Source organism: Platalea leucorodia (assembly GCF_965183815.1).
Source record: "Platalea leucorodia genome assembly, chromosome: 5".
Taxonomy (NCBI): Eukaryota; Metazoa; Chordata; class Aves; order Pelecaniformes; family Threskiornithidae; genus Platalea; species Platalea leucorodia.
The window spans coordinates 51485848-51513152 of record NC_138827.1 but is presented as its reverse complement, the minus strand read 5'-3'; the positions used below and the strand labels follow the sequence as shown (position 1 = coordinate 51513152).

Sequence of the window (27305 nt, the reverse complement as noted above, 5' to 3'; positions counted from 1 at the left end):
GCCACTACTTGAGAGTACGCTAGGCCATTCAGGCTGTGTGAATGGAACTGCAGCACTTGGCCAATGAGGTCAGGAGAAACTCTTCTAGGAGGCCCACAAAAACTGAGCCTATTGTGCCTCTCCCAGGCTAGAGTGGGTGGCAGTGAGAATTGGTTGCCTATAAATGGTCAGTTTGGGGTTTTATTGGTGTTACTTTCTCTGACTTGTAACTCGTTTTCTTGGTATCAGACTCTGTTCTACATGAAACTTCTTGCTGTGCTAGTTGATTTCAGTTTTAACTGAAGGTATCCTCAGGCAAACTATTTTAAGTTTGATTCTCCTCAATTAAAGAGTTTGCCGTTGTAAATGACTGGCTTCTTGATACGATATGCTACTAGACACAGCATTTAGCTCGTGTGTCAGAACTAGGGTTAAGGTGGATGGCATGCAAACAGCTTGTTGTGACTGTAGCTACACTTCCACACACTGTTCAGTGAGGATAAGAATAGCACTGCAGGATGTGAAAATGCGGTTTGATCTTTCCTGTTAGGGAAGTTTGACTTCAGCAGACCGCACCACAGCTGGTGCTGTTGGCCTGTGACTAACTTGCTGCCTCTCCATGTTTTGCAGCCTACGTTCCTGGACTACTTAAAGCCACGTTCATGGTCATGTCATATCAAGATATAAAAAGTGTATGCTCTGGCCGTGTCATCATCACAGAAGATCAGAGTTGTCCTCCAAGTATTTGGACCAATGACCTAACTCACTATGGACTTTTTCTAAGGGAAGTTGTGCCTCCTGATTATTGGGGAGAAACTGTATTTTTTTAAACATTACTGAGGCAAACCAGTTGACCTGGATTGCCACAGGCTTCATCGGCAGCATCTACTACATGCTGTCCTACTTTGAGCCATTTCCATGCCAGCAAAACATTGAGCTGAAGGTGGAGTCTACTGGAATCCTACTCATCCAGGGGTCCCCCCAAGCTGCTGCTCTTCTGGACGATAGTCTAGTCAAATTTGCTAGTATCTCATTGTTGGCGTCCGTCCATCTTCCTTAGCTGTCCCTTTGCAGTTTTTTTTTTTCTCCCTTTTGGTAATGGGATGTCTACAAAACTTGTTTTCTGTGATCCTGTCTGCTGCTGTGACACAGACAAGTGGCAGAGCAACAGGATGTTTGCCTCCTTGCTCTGAAAATAGCCAAAGTATTCCTGGATGGCTTTGAACTGCATTCTATGTGTGTTGGCTGCCTCGTATTTTACAATGGGCAGAGGGAGAGGGGATTGTCAGTTTACCTGTGGCTGCGTTGGAGAATCAGGTTCAGAAGCAGGGCACAGTGTGTGCAGTCTTTATGTGACTTTTTACACTGAAAATTTGTTTTCTCTGTAATCATTAAGTTCCCAACTGACTTACAGCATTTTTGTTCTCTGAAGGCCCTTGCGACTTCAGGAATAGTTTGTTTCTTGTAGCTCTTCCTTTCTCTTGCTCCAGATAATCAATTCTTTTAACACAATTAACTTGTGAAAGAGCTTTTGCTTTAATTTGGCAGGTGCTTTAAGGTATACAACTTGTTAAGGCTTTCTTTAGCGCAAAAGATTTGAAATACTACAACCCAACCGTAAGCAAATGCCATCGGCTTTACAGGTACATAGCACATTCCCGTCTGAAATGGCTACGCCCGGTTCAATAGGCCAGCACATCTCGGTGCCTCTTGCCAACACGTATTGTAGCAGCTTCTGACACCGTCGGTGGGAAATGAGGGTTGACGCAGTGGCTGGAGCCAGAGCTGCTTTTTCATCTGCCTGTGTCTGCTCTGATGTCAGTGGGGGCTTCAGGTGAAGATCAGTTTCCTAGGTATGGCCCTCTTCTTTTTGAAGAGGTAGGACATCCTCCCGTACGCGCTGCTAAAGGGAGAAGCGTTATGTGAATTTGGGGTTTAAACATCTATGAATTAGGCAGAGTCCCTTTAGTTTCCTTGTGATTAGCATCTGACAGAACAAAAGGGAACTTACATACTATCTGGGTACGTATCTCTCGAGTTTTACTGGAACTGCAGCTCCCGTTATTGGAGAGGGAGGGTAACCTGATGGAGGTACCTTAACTTTGGTCACAGGGATTTCTGAATTACTCAAATGTTCTTTATTGGCACTTTTTGGTAACAGCTTTTCCTTACTGACCTACAGCCTAGGTATTTGATACCAGCAGTATTGGGACTGTTGATGGACTTGTCTCTCAGTCCACTTAAGAGTATCTTTTGGGCTTCTGTTTTTACTAACCTGAGTCAAAAGTAATTTCATGAAAGCTAGGCGATGCTTAAACTCTTCCAGGTTTTCAGTTTTCTGTAAGAAGGAATCCCGCTCTTCAGAAAGGACATTGTGTCAGGTCAAACTTGCCAAATACAGTGTTTGCGTATGTGGCTCTCCTCTGAAAATCCCTCCTACTAAAACTTGTTTGTTGAAACAGTTGGGCTCATTTCGGAGGAAGGGGTTCACGTATATACTCAAACTTGGCAGTATTAGTATGTAAAATCCTGAGAATGAAATGGATTACTTTATCCTCATTCAGTTTGATTAATCCTAAATCTTTCCCCATACCCTTTGTGGGAGGAAGGGACAGAAGTGCTGGAGCAACTAAGCTTCCTTCTTGAAAAAAAGAAAGAAAAAAAACCCACCCTTTGGCAAAAGGCTTTGTCACCTCCTTAGTACAGGATGAAATTCAGTCCAGAACTTCTTAGTTGCAGTGCTCAAAACACTTGGGTACGGATGTAACTGCACTCAAATAGGGTGTGATGGGTTAGGGACTTGACTTGTCGTCTTGATGCCTGTGTCAGGTCTTGCTGCTCATCCCAGTGTTCTCAAAAGGAGGTGAAATCATCGCACTTCGTGCCAAGTTTTGGCGTTGCCCTCGCAGCTGGCACTGTCGTATTCCTAATAAAGAATATCAGCTTTTACTGTGTCAGCATCCTCGGTGTTTGAAGCCTGCAGGCTCGAGCATCTGGCAAGCAAAAGGCAACCAGAAAGGGATGCTCAGCGGTTGGAACTAGTCGTAGTTTTTGACAGGTTGAGGTTTTTAGCCTTGTCAGGGCATTAACAATTGGGATTACTTTCCATTTCATGGGTCTTTTTTGATTGCTTTTGAATGTGGGCTTATCCTCATTTTTCTGAAGAGTGCTGGAGGGGAAATACTAAGTCTTTTGCACATTGTTTGTTTAATTAGAGTCAATTATACCACGTTTGTTTGATTTTTCTTAGGCTGTGAGTGCCAGAGCTAGCAGTATGCTGTTCTGGTCAATAATGAGAATGCTAAGGTTCGCAGCCTGCCCTCTACAAGTTCTTAATAACAGTATATACTGTTTTCTGTGGTTCTTTCCAACACAAGGATTGCGCAGCTCGCTTCCATGGTAACTCCCTCAGTTTTGGGGTGGGAAGCCTCCGGCTTTTGAGTGGCAGCCAGTACAGCTGCAGCTCCTTGCTCAGTAACATCACAAAAATCAGTATTAATATGGGGAAACGTGTCCTGGTTTTCATGCAGATAACAGTTTGTTCTCAGGAAGACTGAACCTGCGCACGCCCTTTCTGTTGGGGTATTTAGCTTCCAGCCTTCAGAGGCGAAGCAGTCCTGCATCTGAGCCGCTAACTGTGTGCGATCCGGTGACAGCCATCTGGGAAAGGCATGCGCCACGTGCTATGGTGGGAGCGGGGGAAATCCTGATGTGTTGTTTTTTTAATACGAAACGGCATGGTTGATGTGACTCAGTCCACCCGCTAAAGGAAAACTGAATTGTTTGAGCTCCCACCTTCTGAATGTAGACGGGCTGGAAGGACAGCAGTCGGCGTGAGCTGCGAGCAAGCCCACGCGCTCTGCGGCACCAGGGTTATGAACCGGCTCCCCGCAGCACCTCCGAGCCAGCTGAATTCAGCCGCCTCTCTTCTCCCCGTGCCGGCAGCCGGGGCCGAGAAGCCACCGCTGCCCCTTCACTGCGGTGGCAGGGGAGAGGCGCCCAAGCAGAGGGCGGCCCGGCAGCCGCTGCGTGCCCAGGCCCTGGCACCAGCAGTTCCATGTATGCAACCTGTACCGTGTTCTGTCACGCAGAAGAGCTGTTTATAATTTACTGTATTACAGCAGTTGAAATATATTTTGCTATTAGGGGAGGAAAAAAAAGTCGCCTTGGCCTGTGTCTTTCTTCTCTGAGGCTCCTGATTTGGGGGGCGGGGTGCAGGATGGCCAAGGGGAGTGGGGCTGGGGGTAAGGTATGTGGGGTTGCTTCGCTGGGAAGGCGGCTGCTGTGGGGAGAAGATGTGGGTCAGAGCCTTGTGGGGCTGGGGAGGGAGGGAGGGAGGGCATCTTCTAGAAGGTGTGGAGAGCCCTGTGTTTCCGTGGGGATGGAACCAGGGAGCAGCTGCCCAGCAGGTAAGGCTTGGCAGGTAGGGGGCCCTTGGGGAGAGGGGAGCTGGCCTGCCCTGGGGGTCAGAGGCTGCAAGCCGGGGGTGTGGGGTGGCCTGAGCCCCGGGGAGTCCCCGGCACAGCCGCCTCCTGGCTGGGGCTGCAAGTCTGCCCCAGGGCCGGAGGGGAGAGGGGTGGAGGCAGCCAGGCTGCGGCAGACCCAGGCCTGGAGGTACCAGCAAGGCCGCTGGAGGGTGGGGAGGGCACCGCCCCGGCTGGGCGCGCAGGAGGAAGCTTCTACACAAGCCCTTCCTCAGGTCCTAAAAAGGAGCAGGGAATGCCTGAGCTAAGCACCAGCTGAGAAGGATCGCCGGGGTTTTATATGCTGCGTATCGGCCGTCGCAGCTCTGCTAGAGGAAAGGGCAGCCTTGGAAGCGCAGGGAAGGAGTTGATAGCTCCGGGAACAGACCAGAGTTTCTAACCTCTCCTGATTTAATGCATATTAAATTGGAGCAACTGCCAAATGTATATCGTGTTGGTGATTTCTGCCTTTATTTTGGGCCTGAAAAGGGTTTGCGTGCTGAGAACTTAATGTGATGTTTTCCAGCTGTGTACCACATACTTTAAGTCAAGTCTCATCTGTGTCCTTAAACTGTAGCTGCTATAAAATGGTGTCATTAATCTTCCCATCCTTGCTGGTGGGAATATCATGTACAGCCAAACAGAACTGTTAAAGGAAAAAAAAAAAAAAAAGTTTTCTTCTGTCAGAAGTTTTTAGCAAATTTTGGTATTTTCTTTCCAAGAAACCATTTCTGCTGCAAGACAAACTACCTGGCAAGATTACTCCTAGATTATACCTACAGCCACAAACATGTATCTGAAGGCAAAGAAATGTAGTTAACCTAATTAGAAACCACAGTACACAAGGATACAGCTGGTGAGGAGGTCAAAAAGTTTTAATACCAAGAGCATTTATAAAGAACAATATATATTGGCAAGGCTAGTGTGGGGAAAAAGGGTTTCGGAAGAGAACTCGTGGAGATTACAAAACTAATGGGAATATGATTTTCTTTTTCATTAATAAGATGTTAAGAAGAAAAAGAGGTAAGAATAATTAGAGAAATTCAAATAGAATTAAATCTCTGGCCCAGGTAAGCGTATAAAAGAAGCAGTTGTTCTTAGTGCAGTTTGTAGATGGAAAACCGAGCACCCCTATGGAGGATGTAGCAAAGCATCGGGGGCTTCTTCCGAACTGATGCACCTAGTGTCAGGCGTAAGGGGGGCTTTCACAATAAATAATAACAAAAAAACCCTGTTAACCCTGTGAAGTACAAATGTGGGTTTAATTCTGTTTCTAGATCAATCGTTACTGCAAATTTCCTTGGCTAAGCATTAAAATAAAATAAACACCATGCCCACAACTGGAGTGCCGGTTCCTGGACGAAAGGCCGATGGCAGGGAACCGAGGGAGGCCTCGCGGGCAGGCTGGGTCGGCGAGGAGCGGTCAGGTAGGGCTGGGCTGGAGGCTGCGGGTTGTACGTCTGACTCTCCGTCCTTCCAGCTTCCCTCTAACAGCGGGATGCTTCTCTCCATTAAATTTGCCTTTATTTAGGCAAGTGCGGGTATTTTAGGGTGTTAATATCTTTGCAGAAAGCCGACTGCTAGCCATCCACAAGAAGGGAAATGGCTCTACGGAAACCTGCAAACTTTAGTTGCTTACAGCATCCCTTGGCGTTTGTGTACCTGATGGCTTGGCGCAGTCGTGCGACCGGTGCTTTATCTCCCACGGTTAGAAGGCAACTGTTGTTCTAGGCTTCACTGAAGACCTAACTGCTAAACACGGGATTAGCTGCCTGTGTTCTAGGTAGTTGATCCTGCTTTGGGGTGAGGGATTAGATAAGTTGATCCTGTTTTGGGGTAAGACATGTTCTCCTCAGCCCTGTGTTTATCATCAGTTTTGCTTTCTCTTTCATCAGCAGAATCAATGCTGTTGAAATGGTTCTGCCATGCTGTTTTCCAGAGATCCCCAAGCTGAGGAGTACCTCGAGGACGGTTGGCCACATCAGGCCTGCTTCTTCCTCCCTGGAGCATAGTTTTGTTCCAGAAGAGGTTTTCCGAAGCCTGACCTGTGCCAGCAGCTCTCTCTACAGCCCAGAGCACTTACGGTTCCTGCAAACCACCAAAACCCCGATGGGCTTCAGGGTGAGAATGTTTCCATCTCCTGCCTTTTTCTGTCCAGGATCGTCTCATCGTTGGGGGTGCAATTCCTGAGCAAAAGGAAAGTTTGCCAACCTCGTAAGATAAATTTATCTTATATTGTATCACTTTTCTGACAGCGCCATTTGATGCAGATCCAAAGTGCTGCCTTCCAGTCCCTGCAAAATGTGCTTGCACCCTGGTGCTGCTGTGAAGCCCTTGCCAAGGCTGTTTTGTCCACACCAGTTTCTTTAGCCCCAAGACAGAAATAATGACATGAAGCTTGTTTAGACAGCCACCCTGACCTCTCCCACTCCTTGGCACATTTCTCACTAAGAAGTGACAACCACGTGTGTCTTGTCTGCAGGGCTGCCTGCAAACCCCAGATCGGCTTTGGCATTATCCTAATCGTCGGAGCAAGTTCAGACACCTGACAGACCACCCTGTCAGTTTGACGGGCGCTGGAAGGTAAGCAAAGAAGGGATAAGGAGCCCAGGGCGATGGCAAGACGTTAGAGCTGGGAATGCAGAGCTAGATCTCTCCCTTGGTCTTTTCTTATGGTAGGCAGCTGTGCTGCCTAACGTGGCTGGATGAATGGACCAGCTGTCCCATCCAAGTTGAGGCTGGAGAGATTTGAGGCAATAATAAATAACTGAGCAGTTCTTGGAACCATCCTTCCAAAGGATGCCAGGCTTGCAGGGATGCTCTGTGATCCACGATTAAGAAAAGAAGCTCTTCTGGCTTTAATAGACTTAGCAGGGAATAGCTTTGCACTTCTTTGTAAATAAGCGATGCTTAATGGTGCTAGGAAGTGAAAAATGTTTTGCTCTTTATCAGACGTTGGATATTTATGCAATAGGGTGCTGGCAGCAATGTGAAAAATGGATAGGCAATATGAGGTCAATCTGTCTAAAAAACAGAATCTCACTGGTCTTTTTTGGCCTAGGGGAGGGAATCCTGGCCGTAAGCCTGTCTCGGGCTGAGCATAGCAAACCCATGCGTGGCTTAGGCTGGCAAGTAAGGGAACAGTGGGTTGTCTGCGGGGTGGATCAGTGAACGAGCTCTTCCCCTCCGTTTCAGGGATGTCTCTTACCTGTGTGACATTGCGACTGGCCAAGAAGCTAAGAAAGCAATGACTGGTAGAAGCTCTTTTGACGAGAGTCGTCAGGACCAGAGACGGAGCTGTGATACGGTCCCACGTACTCCTGTGAGTGCTGCCGTTCAGGTGTTTTTCTGTGTGTGTCACTAGCTGGGAGAAGGGAGGTCCTCATACACATCCCCCGGTGTTACCCTGATCCTAAAACTCATCGGCTCTCCTTGCAGCTCCAGCCCCCCAGCTCCCCTGCCGCAGTTCAGTGTTAATCGTTTCAGTCTGCTTTCGGAGGTAGATGGTTTCTGTCGGGCTCTGAATGTGTGAGCAGGAAAGGGAAAAGCAGCGTGAAAAGCTGCTATGTGAGCTTCTCTCTCCCAGCTGCCAAACCTGTGTCCTCTTTGGGAAGGAACCGGGAGCGTGCTCATGTCTTTTATGCTCTCTCTCTTTTCCATCCCTAGCGAGCAACCCTAGCAGATAGTCTGGTTCCCAAGGAATTTCACATCCTGAAGAACAGGGGAGTTTTGCCCTTGAAGTACTTCGATGAGTGAGTGCTTTCTGCTTTACAAGGGTTTGTCCTCAACTGTTTGGAGCAGGGGGATAAAGTGGTGAGAGGCTGAGGACCCTCTTGGGAAGGGGAGAGTATAACAGGGAGGTTGTGCAAATCCTATGCTAATGACCAGACTGTAGGTAACCCTGCAGAGCAAGGTGACCCTCCTTTTCCTTGTCCCTGCTGCTTTGAGGTGGCCAACAGAAAATTTGCTGTACGCTAGTACTACTGCTCGGGGGGGTTCGGTAGTTGGACATGAATCTGGAAGCTGAAGTCTGGTTTGATTCCTTCAGGCAACTTTTGGAAGCTTATTGCTGCTTTTTTTTTTTTTTTTTTTTAATTAGTTTCTCTGTTTTTCTTTTAGAATTGCTTTCAGCCACAAAGCTGGGCAGGCTCTCAGCAGTTCTTACTCTCACTTTATGCTTGTATAGACCTGCTAGCATCTTGAATCTGACCAGTCTGGGGTTGTGGTGGGGTTTTTTTGCTTTGTTTTGTTGTTCTTTTTTTTTTTTTTTTCTTTTTTTTTTTTTTATTTTTCAGGCTGTGAGTTTTGAATTGAGTTTACCAAGCCTTGCCTAAAGGCTACTGAGACTCCCCTTGGTCTCTCCGGACAACTTACTATATTTAAAGGAGATTCTTTCTCATTGTTCGAGGATTAAAATACTAAGATTAGGAGTGAAATCCTCACAGCTTCTTTGCCAACGTGATGTAACAGAACACTGTCATCTTATGTTGTCGATGGTCTCCTGCGATCAGTCTCTGGGTGGGTGTGATGTGGATATGTGGTGGTCTTCTGACCTCACCAGTAACTTTTAAACCCATTGGTCACTTCTTAGCCAAGTACCATGAGAGGTCTTAGAGGGAGAAGGTTCCTACAAGATTTGTGTCACTAGTGGCAAGAAGAAGGAGCTCCAGCTGGGGCAACCACTGCAGGGGGTCCAGTTCTCACATTAGGCTCTGGATGCTCCCACTGAAGAGCAACCTTGTAGCCTCTCCAACCTTCATGAGCCTGTACACGGGACAAAGAGATTGAAGGAGAGAGTGGGATCCTGTAGCTAGCACTGGAAGGACTGCTTTGTAATCTAACTTTTCTAACACTTGTGTTCATTCATAACAGTTCTAACGTTTGTGTTCGTTTCAGTAAATACACAACACTGCTTGAAGACCGTGAAAAGAAACTACGGCTGTTCCCATCCATGTAAGTACCACCCTGCATGAAGTTGTTGGGGAAAAAACAGCTGTTTGAATTTAATTTCCTGGGAAAATTATGCTATACAGAATAATGATGTGTCTCTTTCTGGTCTGTCAGGAAACCTTCTGGGAGGTTCGAGGTCATCCAGCTGATGGAGGTGATGGACAGCATGTTGGAAAAAGCTGGAGTAGACAAGCTAATCAGAGTAACAGGACCTTCACAGGTGGATAACTCACTTGGGCCCAAATAACTTTCTTGTACCCAGAAAAACAACATTGTTTTCCCTAGCAATTATCCCTGCTGTGCTTAAACTACCTCCTAGCAGCTAGTTTCTGCCCAAGTCAGCTGTCTGTATGTCCTCTAATAACCAGAGGTTTCCTCTCCTGAGCTTCTCTTCATCTTCATCTGATCCACAAAGAATAGATGGTTAGCTTGCTGGTGTAGGAAATTACATTTATGGCATTTTTGCCAGAAAAGAATGCATTTGGCATTATTACTATGGAGGACTGAAAGCTGTAGCTGTCTCATCTCTTCATTGGGCAATAGGCAGCGGTGTTATAAAACGGGCCTTTGGAAACCTTCATACACCTAAAAAGCAGATGTCAAAGAACATCTGTACCTTGTTTGGCCTTGTTTTCTGTTATTCCTGAACAGTGATGGGGAAGGATTTTTGAAAAATGTAGAGCATTGCCTCAGCAGGAACTCCAGCTGGAATTAGCAGAGAAGCTCCTATACATGTGGACGGGAGGGTGTCATGGTTTAACCCCAGTCAGCAACTAAGCACCACACAGCCGCTCGCTTACCCTCCCCACTGCCCCTGGTGCGATGGGGGAGAGAATCAGGGGGAAAAAAAGAAAAAAGTAAAACCTGTGGGTTGAGATAAAGACAATCTAATAGGACAGCAGAGGAAGAAAAAGAATAATAATGATGATGATGATGATAAAAGAATATACAAAACAAGTGATGCACAATGCTCACCACCAGCTGACCAATGCCCAGCCCATCCCCGAGCAGCGATCGCTGCCCCCTGGCCACCTCCCCTGGTTTATACGCTGAGCATGATGCCATATGGTATGGAATAGCCCTTTGGCCAGTCTGGGTCAGCCCCCCTGGCTGTGCTCCCTCCCAGCTTTTTGTGCACCTGGCAGAGCATGGGAAGCTGAAAAGTCCTTGACCAGTGTAAGCACTACTTAGCAACAACTAAAACACCAGTGTGTTATCAACATTATTCTCATCCTAAATCCAAAACACAGCACTATACCAGCTACTAGGATGGAAATTAACTCTATCCCAGCTGAAACCAGGACAGAGGGTAGTCAGGATAGTGCATAACATGTTTTAAAAACAAATGTGTGAATGCATGCAGGATGGCTCTTTCCCTTCTCCTTTATACCTTTAGTAGTGTTCTGTCCTCAATGGGAAACCTCCTTCAGAAGAAATGAGAGATCTGTGCTAACCTCTGTTGTTAAAGGAGTAGACTGGCTGGGCTCTGCAAGGCTGTAATTTTTCTCGCCTGTTTTGCCAGCTGCACAACTTGCTGGAGCTGATGAAGGCAGAGCAGAACATCTACAACATCGTTTTCCATGAGCTGATTCGGCAGGTCAGCGTGGACTGCGTGGAGAGAGGACAGCTGCTTTCGAAGCTCAGGTCATCATTAGCCAACTCTTAATCCCCTTCTTGATCTATGGCAGTGTCCTCTCGGGAGCAGCATTAGCTCTTGCAGATTGTTCCTGATGTCCTTGCCCAGCAAAGCTAGCCCGTCATGATGTAATTGGCATGGGGTCAGGAGTGGAATAGGATTTCCCTGCCTAGTTAACAACTGGGGCTAATGAGCCTCTGTTAGGTAACCTGGAGCTTGAAGTCAGTGGCACTGTCACCACACTTGACAGTGTGGGCACTTTATTAGTGTGACATTCAGTGGAAGTTTTCAGACGTAGAATAGCTGGTACCTTCCTCATGGCCAGTGTTCCCATGCTCAGATTACCGCTATTTGTAGCAATTAAATTGTTCCAGAGTGTTTAAAATCCCCAGTCCGAACACTCAAAAGATTGTGTTCTAGATAGCTTCCTGTGCAGTGAAAGGAAAGGGTCTTCAGATGGAATAAGGGAGATCTGCACTCTCAAGTAAATACCCTTTTTTACTCTCTTTACTGCAGGCAGAGGTACGTGGGTCTCCTGGAGCGGATTCCTGAACAGATGAAGACCCTCTACAAAAAATTGATGGCACAGCAGCTGGTTGACAGACATATTACCGAAGAACTACTTTATTTTAAAGAATCTGTTGGACAGCTGGCCAGGTCTGAATCCTGCCTGATCCTAAGAAATTACCTCTATGCCCTAGGCTTAGTCCATTGATTTTGTTCAGTTTTCTAGTCCTCCTCCCATAGGAGCAGGAAGATAATGTTATGATTTGAAGCAGAGCTACAGGGACCACACTTGAGCCTCCTCACACTCTCACTGCACCCTCTTAGTGCCAAATAACGTCAAAGCCACCTCCTTTCTTTAGCACGCTGGAGGTTCGTTGATGGGGGACTGCAGAAAGGGGTTGGTGGAGCAACGTGCGTGCACTGGAAGAGGCGGCCTTCAAGATCCCTTTCACCCCTACAGTGAGGCAATTGTGTTGGAGGAAGAGAGCCCTGCATGATAGTGTAGGGCCCACCAGTCTGTGTCTGCCAGAGTAGAGACCTTTCGGTTGGGCTAAGTTGCATTAAGTGTGTTCCCCCTTGTTTTAGCGAGCTGTACGAGGTACAAGAGCATGACCGCAAGGTGACCAAAGAAGCAGAAAAAGCTCAAGAGGAGCTAGCTACAGCCATGCAGGAAGCTAAGGCGAATGCAAAGTAAGTTGTTTTCAAAGTTGAGGTTGGGAGATTTCTCCAGCGTGCTGGTTCCATTCTCTTGGGGTTGTTGGGAAGGTGAGGTGAGGGCTGATTTCCTTCTAGGGGAGAGAGCTTGTCTGGCTGTTTATGACAAATGCCATTATTTTGCTATAAATGCTAAACCCCTCAAAGGGATAGAAAGCTCTTCAAAACGTTTCTAGTTTTAAGTCATGAAAGTTGCATTTGTTGCTCAGGTGCTGGCATTCCCTTTTCTTCACGCCACATTCACAGCTCGTGAGCTCTTCATAGTCTAGCAGAGCCTGCAGCTCTGAACCTCTAAGGGCCTGTGGACATCTTCAGATACCTAAGAAACCAGGGATTTAAATGGTTGGCATAAGAGTTATGGTGCTTAGGCACACAGATTCACTTACAGAGATTTGTATTCATACTGAATCCAAGTCGTAATGGGAATATCAACCGAAAGGTGTTGTAGGGGCTCGGGGCAAAGGACCTGTGAATTTACAGGCTGTGTGGGAGATGACTGAGGAAGGAAGGAGGAAGAGGAAATGTCTAAGAAAAGCTTTAGGAATTGGGAGAAAGACAGCAAACGTGAATGAGAAACAGAGGTGCACATATTTCATTGTCTTTCCCTTCTAGCCTTTTGGAAGAGTATCGGGAGTTATACGAGTTACAGAGAAGACGACTGGAAAAGCAAGTTCTGCTGATAGCCCAAGAGAGAGACGTTTGGAGCTCAGCTGCATATGACCTGGCTCTGAAGGTAGGTGCAGGAGATCAGTCATACATTGCAAGGTATAAGCCATCATAGCTAGCAGTCTTGTTCCAAGGGCAGATTTCATTCCAAAGAACATTTTTATTCAATACGATTGTGTAGTAACGCATCTCATACCTGCCCTGATGTCATTTCCTGAGGTCTGTTGTATTTCGCGCGAGTGTGTTTTAAATGGAAACCAGCTAACTCACACAGCATTTTTGGTATGGATCTCCAGGTTCTGTGCAGGAAGAACTTCTGTGAAAATAATATTTCCATTCAGAGATGGGTTTGGCTAAAAAGTTTCCTATTCCTCATAATTTAGAATATTGTACCCAGATTCCTCACAGTTCCTCACAAAATATCATTCTTGGTAAATTCTGTGCTTCCTTTTTTGTCTGTCCCCCTTGTTTGTGATCTCCTACTTTATCCCCTTCAAGTTTAAAATCCACTAGCAGAACTTCTGGGACTGCCTGGGAGATCAGAAATTTATTTGTAAGGAAAGTGAACTCAACTGCTTGAGCTCCATTTTACTGATGGTAAAGCTCCCGTGGTAATGCCCAATGCCTCTCCTCTCAGAAGAAAAGAGTGCAAATAATAATGTGTGGGTTTTTTTTTTTTTTCAGATAGTAGACAGAAACCAGCTCACATTGGTTCACAGGCTCCATGTTAGTGGAAAGACACTGACCAACCTTCTCAAGCATTTCATAGTCCTCTTGGCCTCAAAGGTAAGGACCTGCCTGTGATGGGTACCTGTTCAAAGTGTTTGCATGCCTGATTTTTGTACCTCTATGGTTCTCAGTAAAGCATTCAGTACTTTGGTTGTTATTTGAACCTTCAAATCATGGTCTAGTTTCAAACAAGCATTAAAATTTGAATGAGCTCACTCTCTTTCTGCTTTTCTCTCTTTACTCCATGCCCCCTTTTCTCTACCTCAAACTTTTCTTTTTTTCCTTGTTTCCCCTTTTTCTTTGTGGCTTTCTTCCCTCTCCCCATTCCTTCTCCATAAAACCAAAACAGATTGAGGCTAGTGTAATTATGGCCTCATAGGTATGGGGCTGCATGGTATCTCAATAGCATACAAGCAGCAAGGAGTCAAGCGCTCGGTTCTGGCATGCCTGGAGAGGGTGAGCCACCCTAGTCCTGTGTCAAAGGGTTTGTGAGGGCTGTGCTGTGGAATTACAGACATTTCCCAGATCTCTGATATGTGTATATCTCAAAATAGCTAGGGCAAAGGGAGAATTTCTCCAACTTGGATCAAAAAAATCACAACAGTCCCTTTTCCCACCCTCTTGCCCAACACCTGCAGGACACAGAAGACCTGGCTGATCTGCGGGAAGAGACCGAGCAGTTCAGGGAGAGGTTGGGTCACATTGGAGCAGAAATAGAGCGTTCCGAGGAGTCCAGCCAGGGAAAATTGCAAATTGTCTGCAGCAGCCTCAACAAGCGGCTTCAATACTTCCATAGCAGTGACTTGTGAGTGGTCCAGAGGGACCGGGGTTAGCAGTCAACACCCTCAACCTTTGCCTTGTGACAGTAGATCTCACTGGACCAGTGCAAAGTGTGCACTGGCTCCCAGGTGCAGTGAGATTTGGTACAATTGGCACATCCCTCACTGCTCTGCTTCTCTGCTTGACGCATTTATTTTGATAATCAGATCCATAACGGTAACTCCAAAGTGATGCTGCGGGTTTGTGGTTGAATTCAGTGGAGCAAGGATTGTACCCTCCTGCTGCGAACCAGAATGTCCTTTTTGCAGCTGTCATTGCTGTAACAGAATTCCTCTATTCAGTTTGGTTCATTTTAACTTGAATGCACACGCAATGATGCTTCAATAAAGCATTCAGTTCTCTCATGTACAGATAAAAAATGCAACTCTGAGAGACATGAGGTTTCAAATCCAAAGTAATTCTGTATGTTAAGGTGCTTATATTTTGCAGGCTTTTTGTTAGTTCATTGTGATATGTTAAATAAAGCAAAGCATAAATGCAAGCACAAAACACAGAAATGCAGAGCCTGTGCATTAACAAAAGATATAACTTTATAAATTTCATTTATAGAGTTAATAATTATTAAGAGTTAATAATAATAATAATTAATGAATAATTAATTAATAATAATAAAAAATAATGTCTGAATTTTCAATATGTGCTTGAATTTGATTTTTATCTTTGCTGGAAGTAACATATTTTCTTAACTGACACCCAGTGTTTGTGTTATGTTGAGTGAGAGAACAAAAATCTCTGGTTGAGCAGGGCCTTGTGTTTCTTACTTCTCTTTCAAGTCACAATTTGTTTCACAAACCTGGTATGCATAGAGTATATATCTTGACTCTTGGTTTTACTTAGGCTACTAAAGGAGGTTTTTTTCAGCTCTCATCCCTTCTTTCCCTCTGTTTTAGCTCCTCTCCGATGAATGAAAAGCTACTGGATGAAATCCTACGAGATATCAAGAACTTGATAAATGTAAGATTTTGGGGGGTTGGACATATTATCGGGTGGTATCTACTCGCAAATTACCATGTGTTAGCTGAGCCACAGTGAGCATCTATGCCCATCACAAATGTGAATAAAAACACATCAACTCAAATCTTTTGTGCTGAAGCTTGAACTAGGAGTCTACACATGAGAAGTTATAATTGACCAATACCATAGGTCAGCCAGCGCATTAAACTTAGCTGTGCATTTGAGCACTGTCTGACCGACAGCTCTGGTGACTGATAAATTATAGGAATCCATAGAAGCGCTCGGAATTGTCACCAAAAAGTTTCCAATTTATTGTGCTGTCTACTCACTGTGACATCTTTATGCTCATGGATTCCTCACGCTTCTCTTACCTGATTTCCATCACCTTCCTGTTGCAGCCAAGGGGTGGTCCAACTTTTGGGGGCATGGTGAGCTTCCCACTTTTCTTTCAGATGCTAAAAGAAGACCTAGAGCAGTATGGAGGGGAGGTGCATCTAAGAAAGACTGAAAGTCTCAGGAGCACTGCCAGCCTGCAGGAGCACTGGACGGAGCTGGGACAAACACTGCTGAATCGACAGCGGGACTTTGCTGGAGCGTTGCCTTCACAGCACGCTGCCCTGGAAGAAATAAACCAAAGGGCACGTGAACTCTACTGGCAATACAATATAAGGATAAGTGGGAATAATGGTAAGGAATGACCAATTTTGCAGTTCAGTCTTTCCTTGGGGATGCCAGGAAAGTAGCAGGTAATAAAGGACCAGTTGACATAATCTGTATTGGCTTTTTCCAAAGCTAAAGTCTGACCCAGACATGTGGCACAGATATGTGCTGGGAATCAAGAGCATTCGAGGGATAAACTCCAAGAAACTTGACTTGCAGTCACATGTAAAAAAATATCTGAAATTTTAAATGTGATACAGTGCAAAGAACATGCAATGCAGATATGACATGGGGAAGTAATGTTTTATGTTCAGAGGGAGCGTGGGTGCTTTTTGATTACATAGATAATGCTCGGAAAAGAAAATAAATGTAAATGCAAAGAATGGGTGTTTAAAATGTAAAGCAAAACATCACTTTGGAGATCATTAACTAGGTAACACTGTCTCAGAGGGTAATACTCCTTTTTTATTACTTTATCATTAACACAAAGTTATCTTAATCTAGATACTGAATTATCTTGATAATAAAGTATGTAAATGAATGTTTTCGTTGCTGACATGTAGTTATCATGTCCTGTGTAAGATAACAAACATATGTTGCGTAATTTGCAACTAACCTTCTCAACCTTTGCCTCTGCAAGACCTTGACTCATTTCTTATTTCAGAATTGTTTCCTCTGATGTTTTTTTAATCATCTTATTTCCTTCTAGCAGACTAAAACTAAACTGAACATGTGCTGTCAGGAACTGCTACTCATGTTTGCTAAGCTGCTTCTCATACTGTCACCTTATTCTTTCACTCAGGGTTATCCTGTGCTTTTCCCTACATTATCTTATGCTACGTGTTATATTTCAGCCTACTAAAGGAGCTGAGATAGCATGGTAAGTCTGTCCATCCGAAGAGACAGCTAAAGGAATTAAATATTCCTGATAGTTCCCATTAGAAAGTGAGAGAAAGAAGAAGGAACAGGGCCATAATCGGCCAGACACCAGCAAGGCAAAAAGTTAACAGCAGATTGTCAGAAGCTGCAATAGTTGTGATCTGAGCAAAGGGCTAGGCAGCACAGTGCAGACATCGGATCCAAAATTGCTTCAGCCAGCAAAGTCCAGAAAAAGAGATCTTTGCTTATTTTAACAAAGGCTTTGGGAACTGGAGCACAGGAAAGGTATTCTCTGGATCCATACAAGGCAGTGTATTTTTAATGGCTTGGATTAATTTTTACATTGTAATGTAATGGCCTTTCAGTAGAAAAGACACGGTATTCCTTCTCTTTACATTGCATCTTTGGTGAGAAACAGTGAAAATGAAAGAGATTATAAAGAACAGGTAAGAGTCAATACTGAGAACATGGTAATTTTGTCCTGTAAGGCAACGGCGCTCAGTTACCTGAAGTATTTATTATCTTCTAAGATCCGATTACCTGATCTCAAGCAGCATGTGCCAGAAATACAAAGGATTTGGTATTTGATGACAAGGATCAGAGATGGAGAGAGAACAATGAGATATGAGATTGTTTTAGTCAGGAGATGTAAGAAAGGATTTATATGAAATTTATAAGGTTTGGCTTAAGGTCTTTGCTTTTATTCAGTCTTCCTTGATCACTTCTTAAAGCCTTCACAGTGTACCTTCTTTGTGAGAATAAGATGGTTTTGACTCTGAAATTGGCACTTGGGACTAAAGTGACCTCTCCAGTGAGCTCCAGTTAGGTCTTCTCTTTTGCTGGGGACTTGATTAAGTTTATAAGATAAATGCGATGACACAGACAGCCTTCCCAAAGCAAGCTGCTATTTAATAAGGATCCAGGATACTGTGTAAGGGCAAATATGGCCAAACCACATGTAAGTGATCAGAAGTGACTGTTCTCCCTCATCCCATGCCCTCCTGGGACCTACCTCTTCTTTCCTCTTAAGCTGATGCTGTATGGCAGGAAAACACAAACAATATCATTCCTACCACTTCTCCTTGGCCTCCTGGTCATTAAAAACTAATACCTGGTTGTGTAGCTCCCATCGTGCACTCTGAAAGGCTCCACCCTGTGGAGGGTAACCTCCTCCATTTCTTACCAGTCTGGACATCCCAACACTGCTTCATTGCACTTCTCCCAAGCTAAAGGAGAAGTTAACCAGTTCTACCCCACAGCTGTACAGTGGGGAAATTGAGCCATGCATCAGAATAATTGAAATATTAAAAAACTTGTCATCACCACCTTTGCTACAAGATATCATGGAGGCCTAGACCTCACCAGGATTTAAAGAAATCTTAAACGTTGGATATCAAGAGTAAGCATTGTTAAATTTCAAGCATATTCCCCACAAATAGAGAATATCCATCAGTATGTGCCAGATGAGTGAATAAACAAGTAATTTACTACCTTGTCCAGGCATTTTGCACATCTGTGCATACTGTATCACCTGCACCTTCAAAGAATTGGATTGTAACTGCAAAGCCATTTTAAAAAGACTTATATTAAGCCTTTATGCAACAAGGGAGCCAAATCTGCCAAGACAAGAAGGAAAGTCAGGGCTTCAAATCAAGACCATTTTCTTGCAGGTTGCTTTCAATTCAGTGCTTACTACACAGCTTATTCTTAATCTGAAGTGTAGCCGTTTCCCCCCATAGGCTGTTCATCCCTCTTGGCATCCCTCTTTGAATTCAGCTTTGGTTTTGTTGGCTGAAAGAATTGTAATTAAAGGTTTGTATTTTTTTCCCCCCGCAGGCACAGCTAGGTTTTTAACAGCCTTGGTGAGAGATATGGAAGATTGGTTATTCAAGGCACAAAAGCTGAAGCAAGGTTCTGGCATGCACGAAGCTGAGCTGCGGGCATTTTATCACAAGATTCCTGTATGGCTGGCCCAGGTGGATACAGTGATGAGCTGTATAGGCTCCAGCCAGTTGCATGAAGCGGAGAGTGATAAGAAACCTCATTTCCCGTAAGGACAGAGGTGTTAATTGTGTCTGGGCTGGCCTTGTACGTTAAACTACACTCGTAAGAAAAGAGAAATGTTCTTTTGTGGGGACCCCTGTGCAGGAAACTGGCAGTGGGATAAATGTGATCAGCTGAAGTGTTAAAATGATTGGCGACTGCCTTTCATTTGCTTTGATTTGGCAATATCTGTGGAAACAGTTGGTGGCTTCAGTATCGCTCCTGGAACATCACCGTCTCCCTCAGAACTGCCACCTGCTTTGGAAATCTTGACATTTGAAGAAAAAACAAAATATGTGATTCATTTATAGTCGGATTTGTGGGGGCATATTCCTCTTCATGGTGCTCCATTGCCTTTGGTAAATATCATCAAGAAATAAATCATTTGCAGAGCACATGCCTAACGTATATGTAAGAGATTACTTGCAAATGCCAAGTTTGCAAGTATAGCATTAACAAAAAAGCCTGCGTCATGTTTCCAGCATATGGGGTACTAAAATATGTCCTTTCCTTGAGCTGGGAAGCAAAAGGTGTCTTTGAGACAGGAGATCCTCGGGTCTGGTGCACTAGAGGTCACTTTATTTCTGGATTTGTGTTTGGTTTTTTTTCCAGGGTGGTACCTAGAGAATTTTTTCAGATGATTCAGCGATGGATTCTGTCCATGAATTATGAGGTTGAGAAGAACATCATGCATCTTAACGAAAAAGTAAGTGCAAGCCTGAAACTGCTAGGGATAAGAGCACTATATCTAGTATTCAGTCTTTCCTTTAATTACAACCACAGCTGTGAGGAATGCTTGTTTCTCTTTCGACACTTTCTTTCCTTTTTGAGTTGAGTTGTGGCTTTTGTCTTCCAGCCAAAGGAGCAGAGGAGAACTCTTCTAAAAATAGCTGTAAGGTCTCCTATACGGTGCCTGAACACAATTTTATTGTTTCATCTTTAGCAAGCTTTTCCTCTGGAATAACATTGATATTTCCTGTTCGGAGAGCTGGTGTGGCTGCAAGCTCTCTGTGGTTTTACTTCTTTCTCCCAGGACCGTAGACTAGAGGCTCTCACTATGCATTTTTTAAATGTTCTGCAAGTGTGGTGTGTGATTTTTGGTTTGTTGCTGAATTCTGGACACAAGAGAGCACCACGTGGCTGATAAGCAGCATATGATCCTAAACGAGAACTGGGAGAAGGATAGATCCATAGTAGGAAAAGATGTGTTCATAATGGGAATGAATATGGGAGAAAAAATGGAAAAAAAAAATGTTTCTGTCATTAGGTCAGTCTGCAAATTGAATTAGGTAGGACATTGACTTACATGAAATGCACTGACTTCAGACTACTTGGCAAGACCAGTCATTTATTACTGGTTTAGATTTGCTCTGATGTTTTGTGCAGGTAACTGAACTGCACAGAAACCTGACCCTGTGGCTGGTGAATTTGCTGCGACACATGACAGCAGAGCGCTTGTCCTGGGAGTGTCCCCAGCGGCAAGAGTCAGACACCGAGATGGATGAGGAGCTCAGACTTCTGGGGGCTTGTGAGCTGCAGCATGAAGCTGAAGAGCTGGTTGCAGAGATGGGCAGACTCTCTGGTTCTATAGTCAGGTATCAGCAGAGGTTTTCAATTTCATCTAAGGGGGTTTTCTCAAGAAAAAACATGTAGTGTGCTGAGAGATTGATCATGGCGACAGATCCCATCAATTTGGTTGTCCTTGGATCTTTTCCCAGGTCCTAAATGGGCCTTACTGGAATGTGTAGGAAGCCTAATAAGATAGGAACACCTAAAGAGAATGGCAGTGCCTGCTTTATACCTAGTACTGCTATAAAACGTGCTAGCATCTGTGATTGCGTTGCCCGTGCCCACACTTCTGAGGATGACCTCCAGAGGACGTAAGGGCAGCGAGTCTGTAGTCCAGGTCACCTGGAGCAAAGCCTCCAACTGATTCAGGATCTGTGCTCAGACATCCTCTGTGGGTTAGTACAGCACAAGCACGGACAAGCAGTCCGGGAGTTTGCTGTGTAAATGGGTGAGGTGAGGACTGGTCTTCTGGAGACTTCTCTAGTGCAGAGGTCTACAGACAGCTCCTGTACCTTGCTGACAGCAATGGACTCCTGACTGAAGGGTCTTTTCCAACCTAAATGATTGTATGATTCTATGTTTCTAAGCATTTGAGGGCACTCCTGCATGGCTGATGACATTCTGCATCTTTGCAGCTGCTGCCACGAGATTGTCAATGCAACCGTTCAAAAGAAAAGGTCAAAGACAGATTTAGAATCTGATTTTGAGCTGGAGGAGCTGAACAAGATCAAGGTAAAAGGTGCCTGTGTTTCCAGCCATCCAGGTCTGGGGTAGATGAGACTCCATTTACTTTGTAAAAGGTAGAGGAAAATGTATGTGAGGGTTTCAAGGAGCAGGAAGACTCCTGCTACTCCAATGGATTACCCTGGTTCCCTAAGTTCCCTGCTGACTCCACAGTCCTGGAAAGCAGATAAACCTGGATCGAGTCATGTTCGTATTTTCCTTGCCCTGTTTCAGGGTACATATGTAAGGGCTCTCCTGTGAGATTTATTCCCTATGAGTGGCAGGAGATTCACCTCTGGTTCAAAGCTTATCAGAGCCATATACATCCAGACTTGAGTGGTGCTTAGGAGTTCCTGGAGGTGCTTGGTGCCATATACCTTTTATACAGATGCAGTTGAAACTTTTTGCAGTCAACTCACCTACCTGCTGCCTCCTTATTCTACACTTGCATGTAAAGGTCTTAATTGCTACCACTGTCATCGCCAGTGTTTAGCTGAGCTTTGCCTGTGCTTTAGGAATGCAAGAGGTAGAACCTTTCTGAAGCCTTCCTTGAGCACCAGGCAAATGGTGTTGCTTCAAGGAATGCAAGAAGCTTCTCTGCAGAGACTGAAAATACTTGTGCTTCTGTTCTGCATTACCTTAGTGAGTGAAAAATTAACCCCTGGGATTTACACTCATTTCTCCGCACATGGGTTGGGGCAGTGGCTGTGACAGAGATGTTCCGTGCTGGCCTGAGGATGAGCTTGTTGAAGGAATTAGTTGGTGGGAATGATTAACTGGTGACAGATGCCATGTCTGAAAGCCTGGAGAAATGTGTCTTCCTTTTCCTTTGTAGGGTGAGGATGGAAGGGTCCAGGTAGGCCCCTTCCTATAAAGACAGATAGAAAGGTGCAAGTATTTAACTGGCTGAAGATGATAACAGCTATTTTTTCTGCTCAATAATCCCTGAATAATCATTTTCTCTTATGTCTTCCCAGACTGAGTGCTGTAATTGGATTCAAGCATGTAGTCTTCTCCTTTCAGAGATCAAAGGTACTCCGGTCTCCTTTGTGTATTTAGAAGAACTGAGAAACCTCTTTGGATCAGAGGTATATATAGACTGCATTTGCTGTTCTAGGTTGAACCAGTCTGAATGAAGGTCTGCTTCAAAATTTTTCCTTAAGGAAGCAGCTACAGTTCTGTTTGAGGGAAGGTTTCACATGGGGACCTGCATGCACTCAAAGTGGCAGCTAGAACTGTGAGGTGTTATGACTGTAAACTGGTTAAAAATCACAGTGCTTCTTGGGAGGGCAGGTCTGAAGCAAAACCAGAGCTTCGGTGGAGCTAGGAGATTTTACCCCACTGGTAGATCAGTTCCCCATGATGCGTGGTAGCTTTTGCTTCACCCCTTGGAGGTGGACTTTGGCTGGAATGCTGGTGGTTGCCTTGCCCAGGAGATCAGCCTGAACTTCTAGTTTAATTCCTTATGTGGCTAGTTGGATGTCTGACTCTGCCTGTGACAATTAGATGTGTTTTTATAGATGGGTGGCCTGTCATTGGCCTAATTTCATATGAAGCAGGCTAAATTCAGATGATGAGGAAATGGATTTAGATTTATTGCCTTGAACAATTTGTTTGCGTCAGTTCTGAACTCAACCCCCAAGCAAAGTGACATTGTTCATGACTTTGTGTACAGCTAGTGCTGTAGCTTGCATGCTGCCTCTGTTTTCCTCCGTGCCATGGCCTATAGAAAGCAGGGATGCCACAGTGGGTCCTGCTTATGTCATGTTCAGTAACTGGCATATGCATTTGTGATTTGAAATATATTCATACTCAGGGCCGCCTCGGTGGCTGGAGTCCAAGTCTAAATATGTGCAGGAGAAAGTCAGAGACCAGTTAGCTTTGCCTAGGTTATTTGGATGGACAAAGGGAACATGCTACTAACCCGATCCTTACGGTGCCTTACAGGAATTGCAGTTGAAGCTCAAGCTTAAGGACACTCTAATTTCTTCAACTCAGGAAGAGCTTGAAGCTGAAGATGTCAACAGCAGTAGGAAACCTGTAACAGAGGAAGAAACATTAGAAGTAAAGGAGGAAATTGCTATTATGCAGGTGACTGTAGTAGCTGCAATATGCTACTTTCCAGCAGGGCCTTTTTATTTATTGCTTGGTGTATGAAATGTGAAACATGGCATTACAGCTGCCTTGAATGCCACTAGGCTAGTGGTATCTCCTGTTTCTTGTTCCTTTTCTCTCAGCAGCAGCCAGGTGCTGGTATGGATTATCTGACTGAGGAAAATGAAGGTACTGCAGACATGATCAGATATGTAGGGCATGACTCCAACATCCACCTGAAGTCTCTGAAGTCAGACATAGTTTCGGTTACAGGGGTAGGAGTCTCCACCACACCAATGGTTTTAGCCTGTTGGCAGAGATTTGGAGCTGGGTTTTAGCTGTCTACCATCTGCAGAGACTGGGATGGTGAAAATGGTTTGGAGCTGAGCACATGGGAGGAGTTGAAGAGGGTTCAGAGATTCAGGGAGATCCCACAACAAGAAGGAAGCAAGAAGTTCAGGTCGTTTTGGCCTCCTAGGTCCTTGTTTTCTCCACTTGCTTTTGGGATGGTGCTCTTTGGTAAAGTTGCTCTTCAGAAGTTATGGGGGCCTGCCTTTTGCAGTCATTCCCTGGCCAGTCAGTCATCCAGAGTGGAGCCTAGAGGTACAGGAATTCTGGATCTTTAGCAAACGGTCACTGGATGGTCCCACTCCTTAAGCGTGCTGCATTGCTGAGTGTGCCTTGCCCTTCACGCTTTAGAGGCGGGCAGCTAGTGCAAAGTGACAGCAGGAGATGCAGGGATGTTTGTTTCTTTATGGACTTCGATTTGTTTTACAGAAATGAATCCCTGGAAATCACAATTACCTTCCAAAGCTTAGAGTAGGAGCCTTTTAACAGTTAATTTACAGAAAAACCCTGGTTGTCTTCTTCAGATGAAGAAAACTGACATGCCTGTTGGACCTTGTGAGGAGCTGCTGCTTTCTATTCTCTGAATATTGTTTTGTTGGTTTTTTCGCTCCTGGTCAGGCTACAGCCATCTCCAACCTCTGTAACCCAGCAACCCAAGACTATGAGCCAGTGAGACTTTCACGTCTGAGTCATTTTAGTCTATTTTTAATGCCAAGATCAGTTCAGTGCCTGAACTAGTCTTTGACTTTACATGTTTTGCTGATACTGAGCTTTTGTCTGTGTTGTAACTGTGCACTGAGAAACCAACAGCAAACCAGGCACACGCTGCAGACGAAATGCAGCACCGTTGGTTTCACACTCACTTATAAAAGGTTTTGCTCTTCCCAACCAGAGGGAGGTGACTGCCACGAAGTTGTCGACTCCCTTTTCTCAGAAAGAGTTTGAAGCCCTGACAATGCTGGAACATCTGCAAGCGCAGCTGCTGTGAGTACTGGTCCTGTGCTGGAGGCATGAGCGGGGCAGGGTTTCGTCCCAGGCAAGTGCCTGTTCTGCTCTCTGATAAGGTTCTGCTTCATCTGTTGGCTTAATTTTGGGTTTCTTTCCATTCTGATTGTCTTGGGCCAATGACCCAAGATTTATGTTAGCTGAAGACATGACCCATGTCAGCTCTCCTTCATCTGTGTGCAGATTTTCCATTTTGTGTACTCACAAGGTACGTTGCAGAGGTTCTCATGATGGTTTTCTGCCAAATTTCTTAATACTTCAGGTCCTGTTAGCACTTGCAGGGTGCTATGCGAACGCAGCTGAGCGCTTCCAGGGCCTGCTAGTGCCCAGAAGCTTGGTAGGTACAGCCATGCAATGTTGTGCCTAAGTGTGGGGAACACAATGAAGGGACACCCAAGCAGCTCCAGGCAGAACCACATTAAGGTTTGTGTTTGGTAATGACTTCTTCCATGCCTAAGCAGGCTTGGGTGCTCTGAATTACATTCCCTCATACTTCTCGTTTTGTCTGTGAGCTTGCATTATCCAAGGTAAGCCCATCTCATTAACCTTGCTAATAGAATTGACTGTGCTCTGTATTTATCCTTGCACAATGAAGATCAGTATCTCACCCTTTGCTAGCAAACCCTGAGTTTTAAAATCGATTCAATTTGCACGGTTTACACAGATGTGCCATGAAGTCCCTTACAGATCTTTTAACAACGCCCTTCTCTGAAACCATAAATGTGTTTTATAGAGTCAGTCAATCCTACTGAACGCTTCAGCTTTCTAAATCTTTCTTTTAGGTATCCTGCCAGCAGCTGCTTAGATTTCAGGTTTCAACATTATCTTTGCTTCTGTGTTTCAGAGAAACAGAGCGCCGTGCTCAGAAAGCAGAGGAGAGATCTGAAGGTCTTGAAGAGAAGCTGGAAGAAGCTCTGCAGAGAATCAAAGCGCTAGAGTGTGAGCTGGAGAAAGAGGGGAAAGTCATCCCAGAAGCACCACACAAAGAAGGGCAAGGTCAGGAGAATCAATATTCTGAACCCTCTCCTAGACTCAGAGAGGGAAGCAATCTTTGAGGACACCTCATAGAATCATAGTATCGTTAAGGTTGGAAAAGACTCTTAAGATCATTGAGTCCAACCGTTAACCTATCACTGCCAAGGCCACCACTAAACCATGTCCTCGAGCACTATGTCTACCCATCTTTTAAATACCTCCAGGGATGGAGACTCAACCACTTCCCTGGGGGAAGTGTTCCCTCCTGTTTAGTGCAGGACCCTCTCTTCCTGGGCACATCCTAGGGTTTTGTCTAGACTCTTTGTCAGAGACCAAGCAGGGAGGCTTTTACCATGACTCTAGATTGGGACAGAAAGCACTGCTGAACGTGGTCTGTTTTTGAAAGAAAATAATTTTGTTTGATTTTGACATATGACACAGGGTCTACATCTAGGAGATCACTGTAATTAGCTTTATCTTCCTTGTAAGTGAGTGTTGCCTGTTACAGTCAAGAAGACCTGTTTAGGATCACTGACTTTGGGGTAGAAAAGAAATAATGTTCCAGGTCCCTCCACTCCCAGAGGCCACAGACCTTTTATGTTTAGAGCACAGGACATTATTGCTGTCTCCAGGAGCTGTATGAACACTGCTGACCTACTGATCTTGCCCATTCGGTGTGGCAGGGTGTTCCTTAGGTTGCATGTTTGTTGTGGATGAAAGCATTTCCTTGTGTCCTTTCTCAACTGGCTCCACACAGTTATAAGATGTGGAGAAGGAGAAAGAATGGGAATTAAAACTTCTTCCCTTAGTCCTTCAGTGTATCCTATCTCTTTGACATCAAAGCGGAAGGAGAGGCTAATTGGTTTGTTAAGAATGTGATACCTTGGGCACATTTTTTTACTCTGCGGTACTTTTAATGGCTTTGGTTTGTTTTTTTGTTTTTCTTTCAGAAAAATATTTCCAAGAAAGCGTCTCGGAAGTTGGGGCCTGTTCAAGTCCCAAAGCTTCTACCTCTGGCCAGTCCAAAGGATCCAGAAAAAGCAAATATTAAAGAACAGCAATGCCTGAGTAGTATCTTTCAGTAGTGAGTAGTGCCCATTCATAGTAGCATCTTGCCCCCAATCCGCTGCCTTACTCCTCCTCCACTACCCCAACACCTCTGTGCCATCTCAGCATTTATGCTGTTCTTCTACCTGGCTCCACCACTTCTGCATCTGTCTTGCTTTTCCTCTGCCTCCTTCCACAGCTCTAATATCTTTACAGCTTGTCTTCCTTGTAATACCATTGCTATCTTGACTTTCTCCTGCCTGTGTGCCCTCCTCCCCTTGCCCTGTGCTTGCCTCCTGTTTGTGTTCATCAATCTCTTCTTGCTGCTGTATCTCATTCTGCTTCATCCCTGTTGGATCATGCAAGCAAGTCATTTGCACCTCCTTCCTCTCGTATCAAGGGGTTTTTTTTAATCAGTGCCAGCATGGCCTGGTTGTGTATCTGATAATGGGTACCTCCTTTGTCCTCTGGGCTTCAGATGATCCAGTTACCTGCTGACTGGTTAGGAAGAAATCATACAGAAT

General features: G+C 44.9%; 2 protein-coding genes across 2 annotated transcripts in view; both read left to right on the top strand.

The window, feature by feature from the left end:
• SOAT1 (sterol O-acyltransferase 1) overlaps positions 1–4014 on the top strand; it is a 30965-nt gene extending 26951 nt beyond the window's left edge. Inside the window, exon 16 of the mRNA XM_082312565.1 lies at positions 610–4014. Within this exon, the coding sequence (XP_082168691.1) occupies positions 610–666 (57 nt within the window). The 3' untranslated portion in view covers positions 667–4014. The remainder of the gene's footprint in view (positions 1–609) is intronic.
• Positions 4015–5772: 1758 nt separating this feature from the next.
• Positions 5773–26785, top strand: AXDND1 (axonemal dynein light chain domain containing 1; the record flags this gene model as incomplete). The annotated part of the gene is made up of 25 exons (XM_082311423.1): positions 5773–5869; positions 6382–6563; positions 6925–7025; positions 7638–7764; positions 8109–8194; positions 9339–9395; positions 9507–9612; positions 10915–11036; positions 11545–11685; positions 12121–12225; positions 12862–12982; positions 13600–13701; positions 14283–14449; positions 15375–15438; positions 15891–16125; positions 18814–19027; positions 19633–19726; positions 20407–20615; positions 21225–21321; positions 22290–22400; positions 23260–23403; positions 23550–23681; positions 24647–24738; positions 25604–25755; positions 26685–26785. 25 exons carry the CDS (start codon positions 5773–5775, stop codon positions 26783–26785), a joined length of 3159 nt encoding a protein of 1052 aa, XP_082167549.1.
• Positions 26786–27305: the final 520 nt, after the last annotated feature.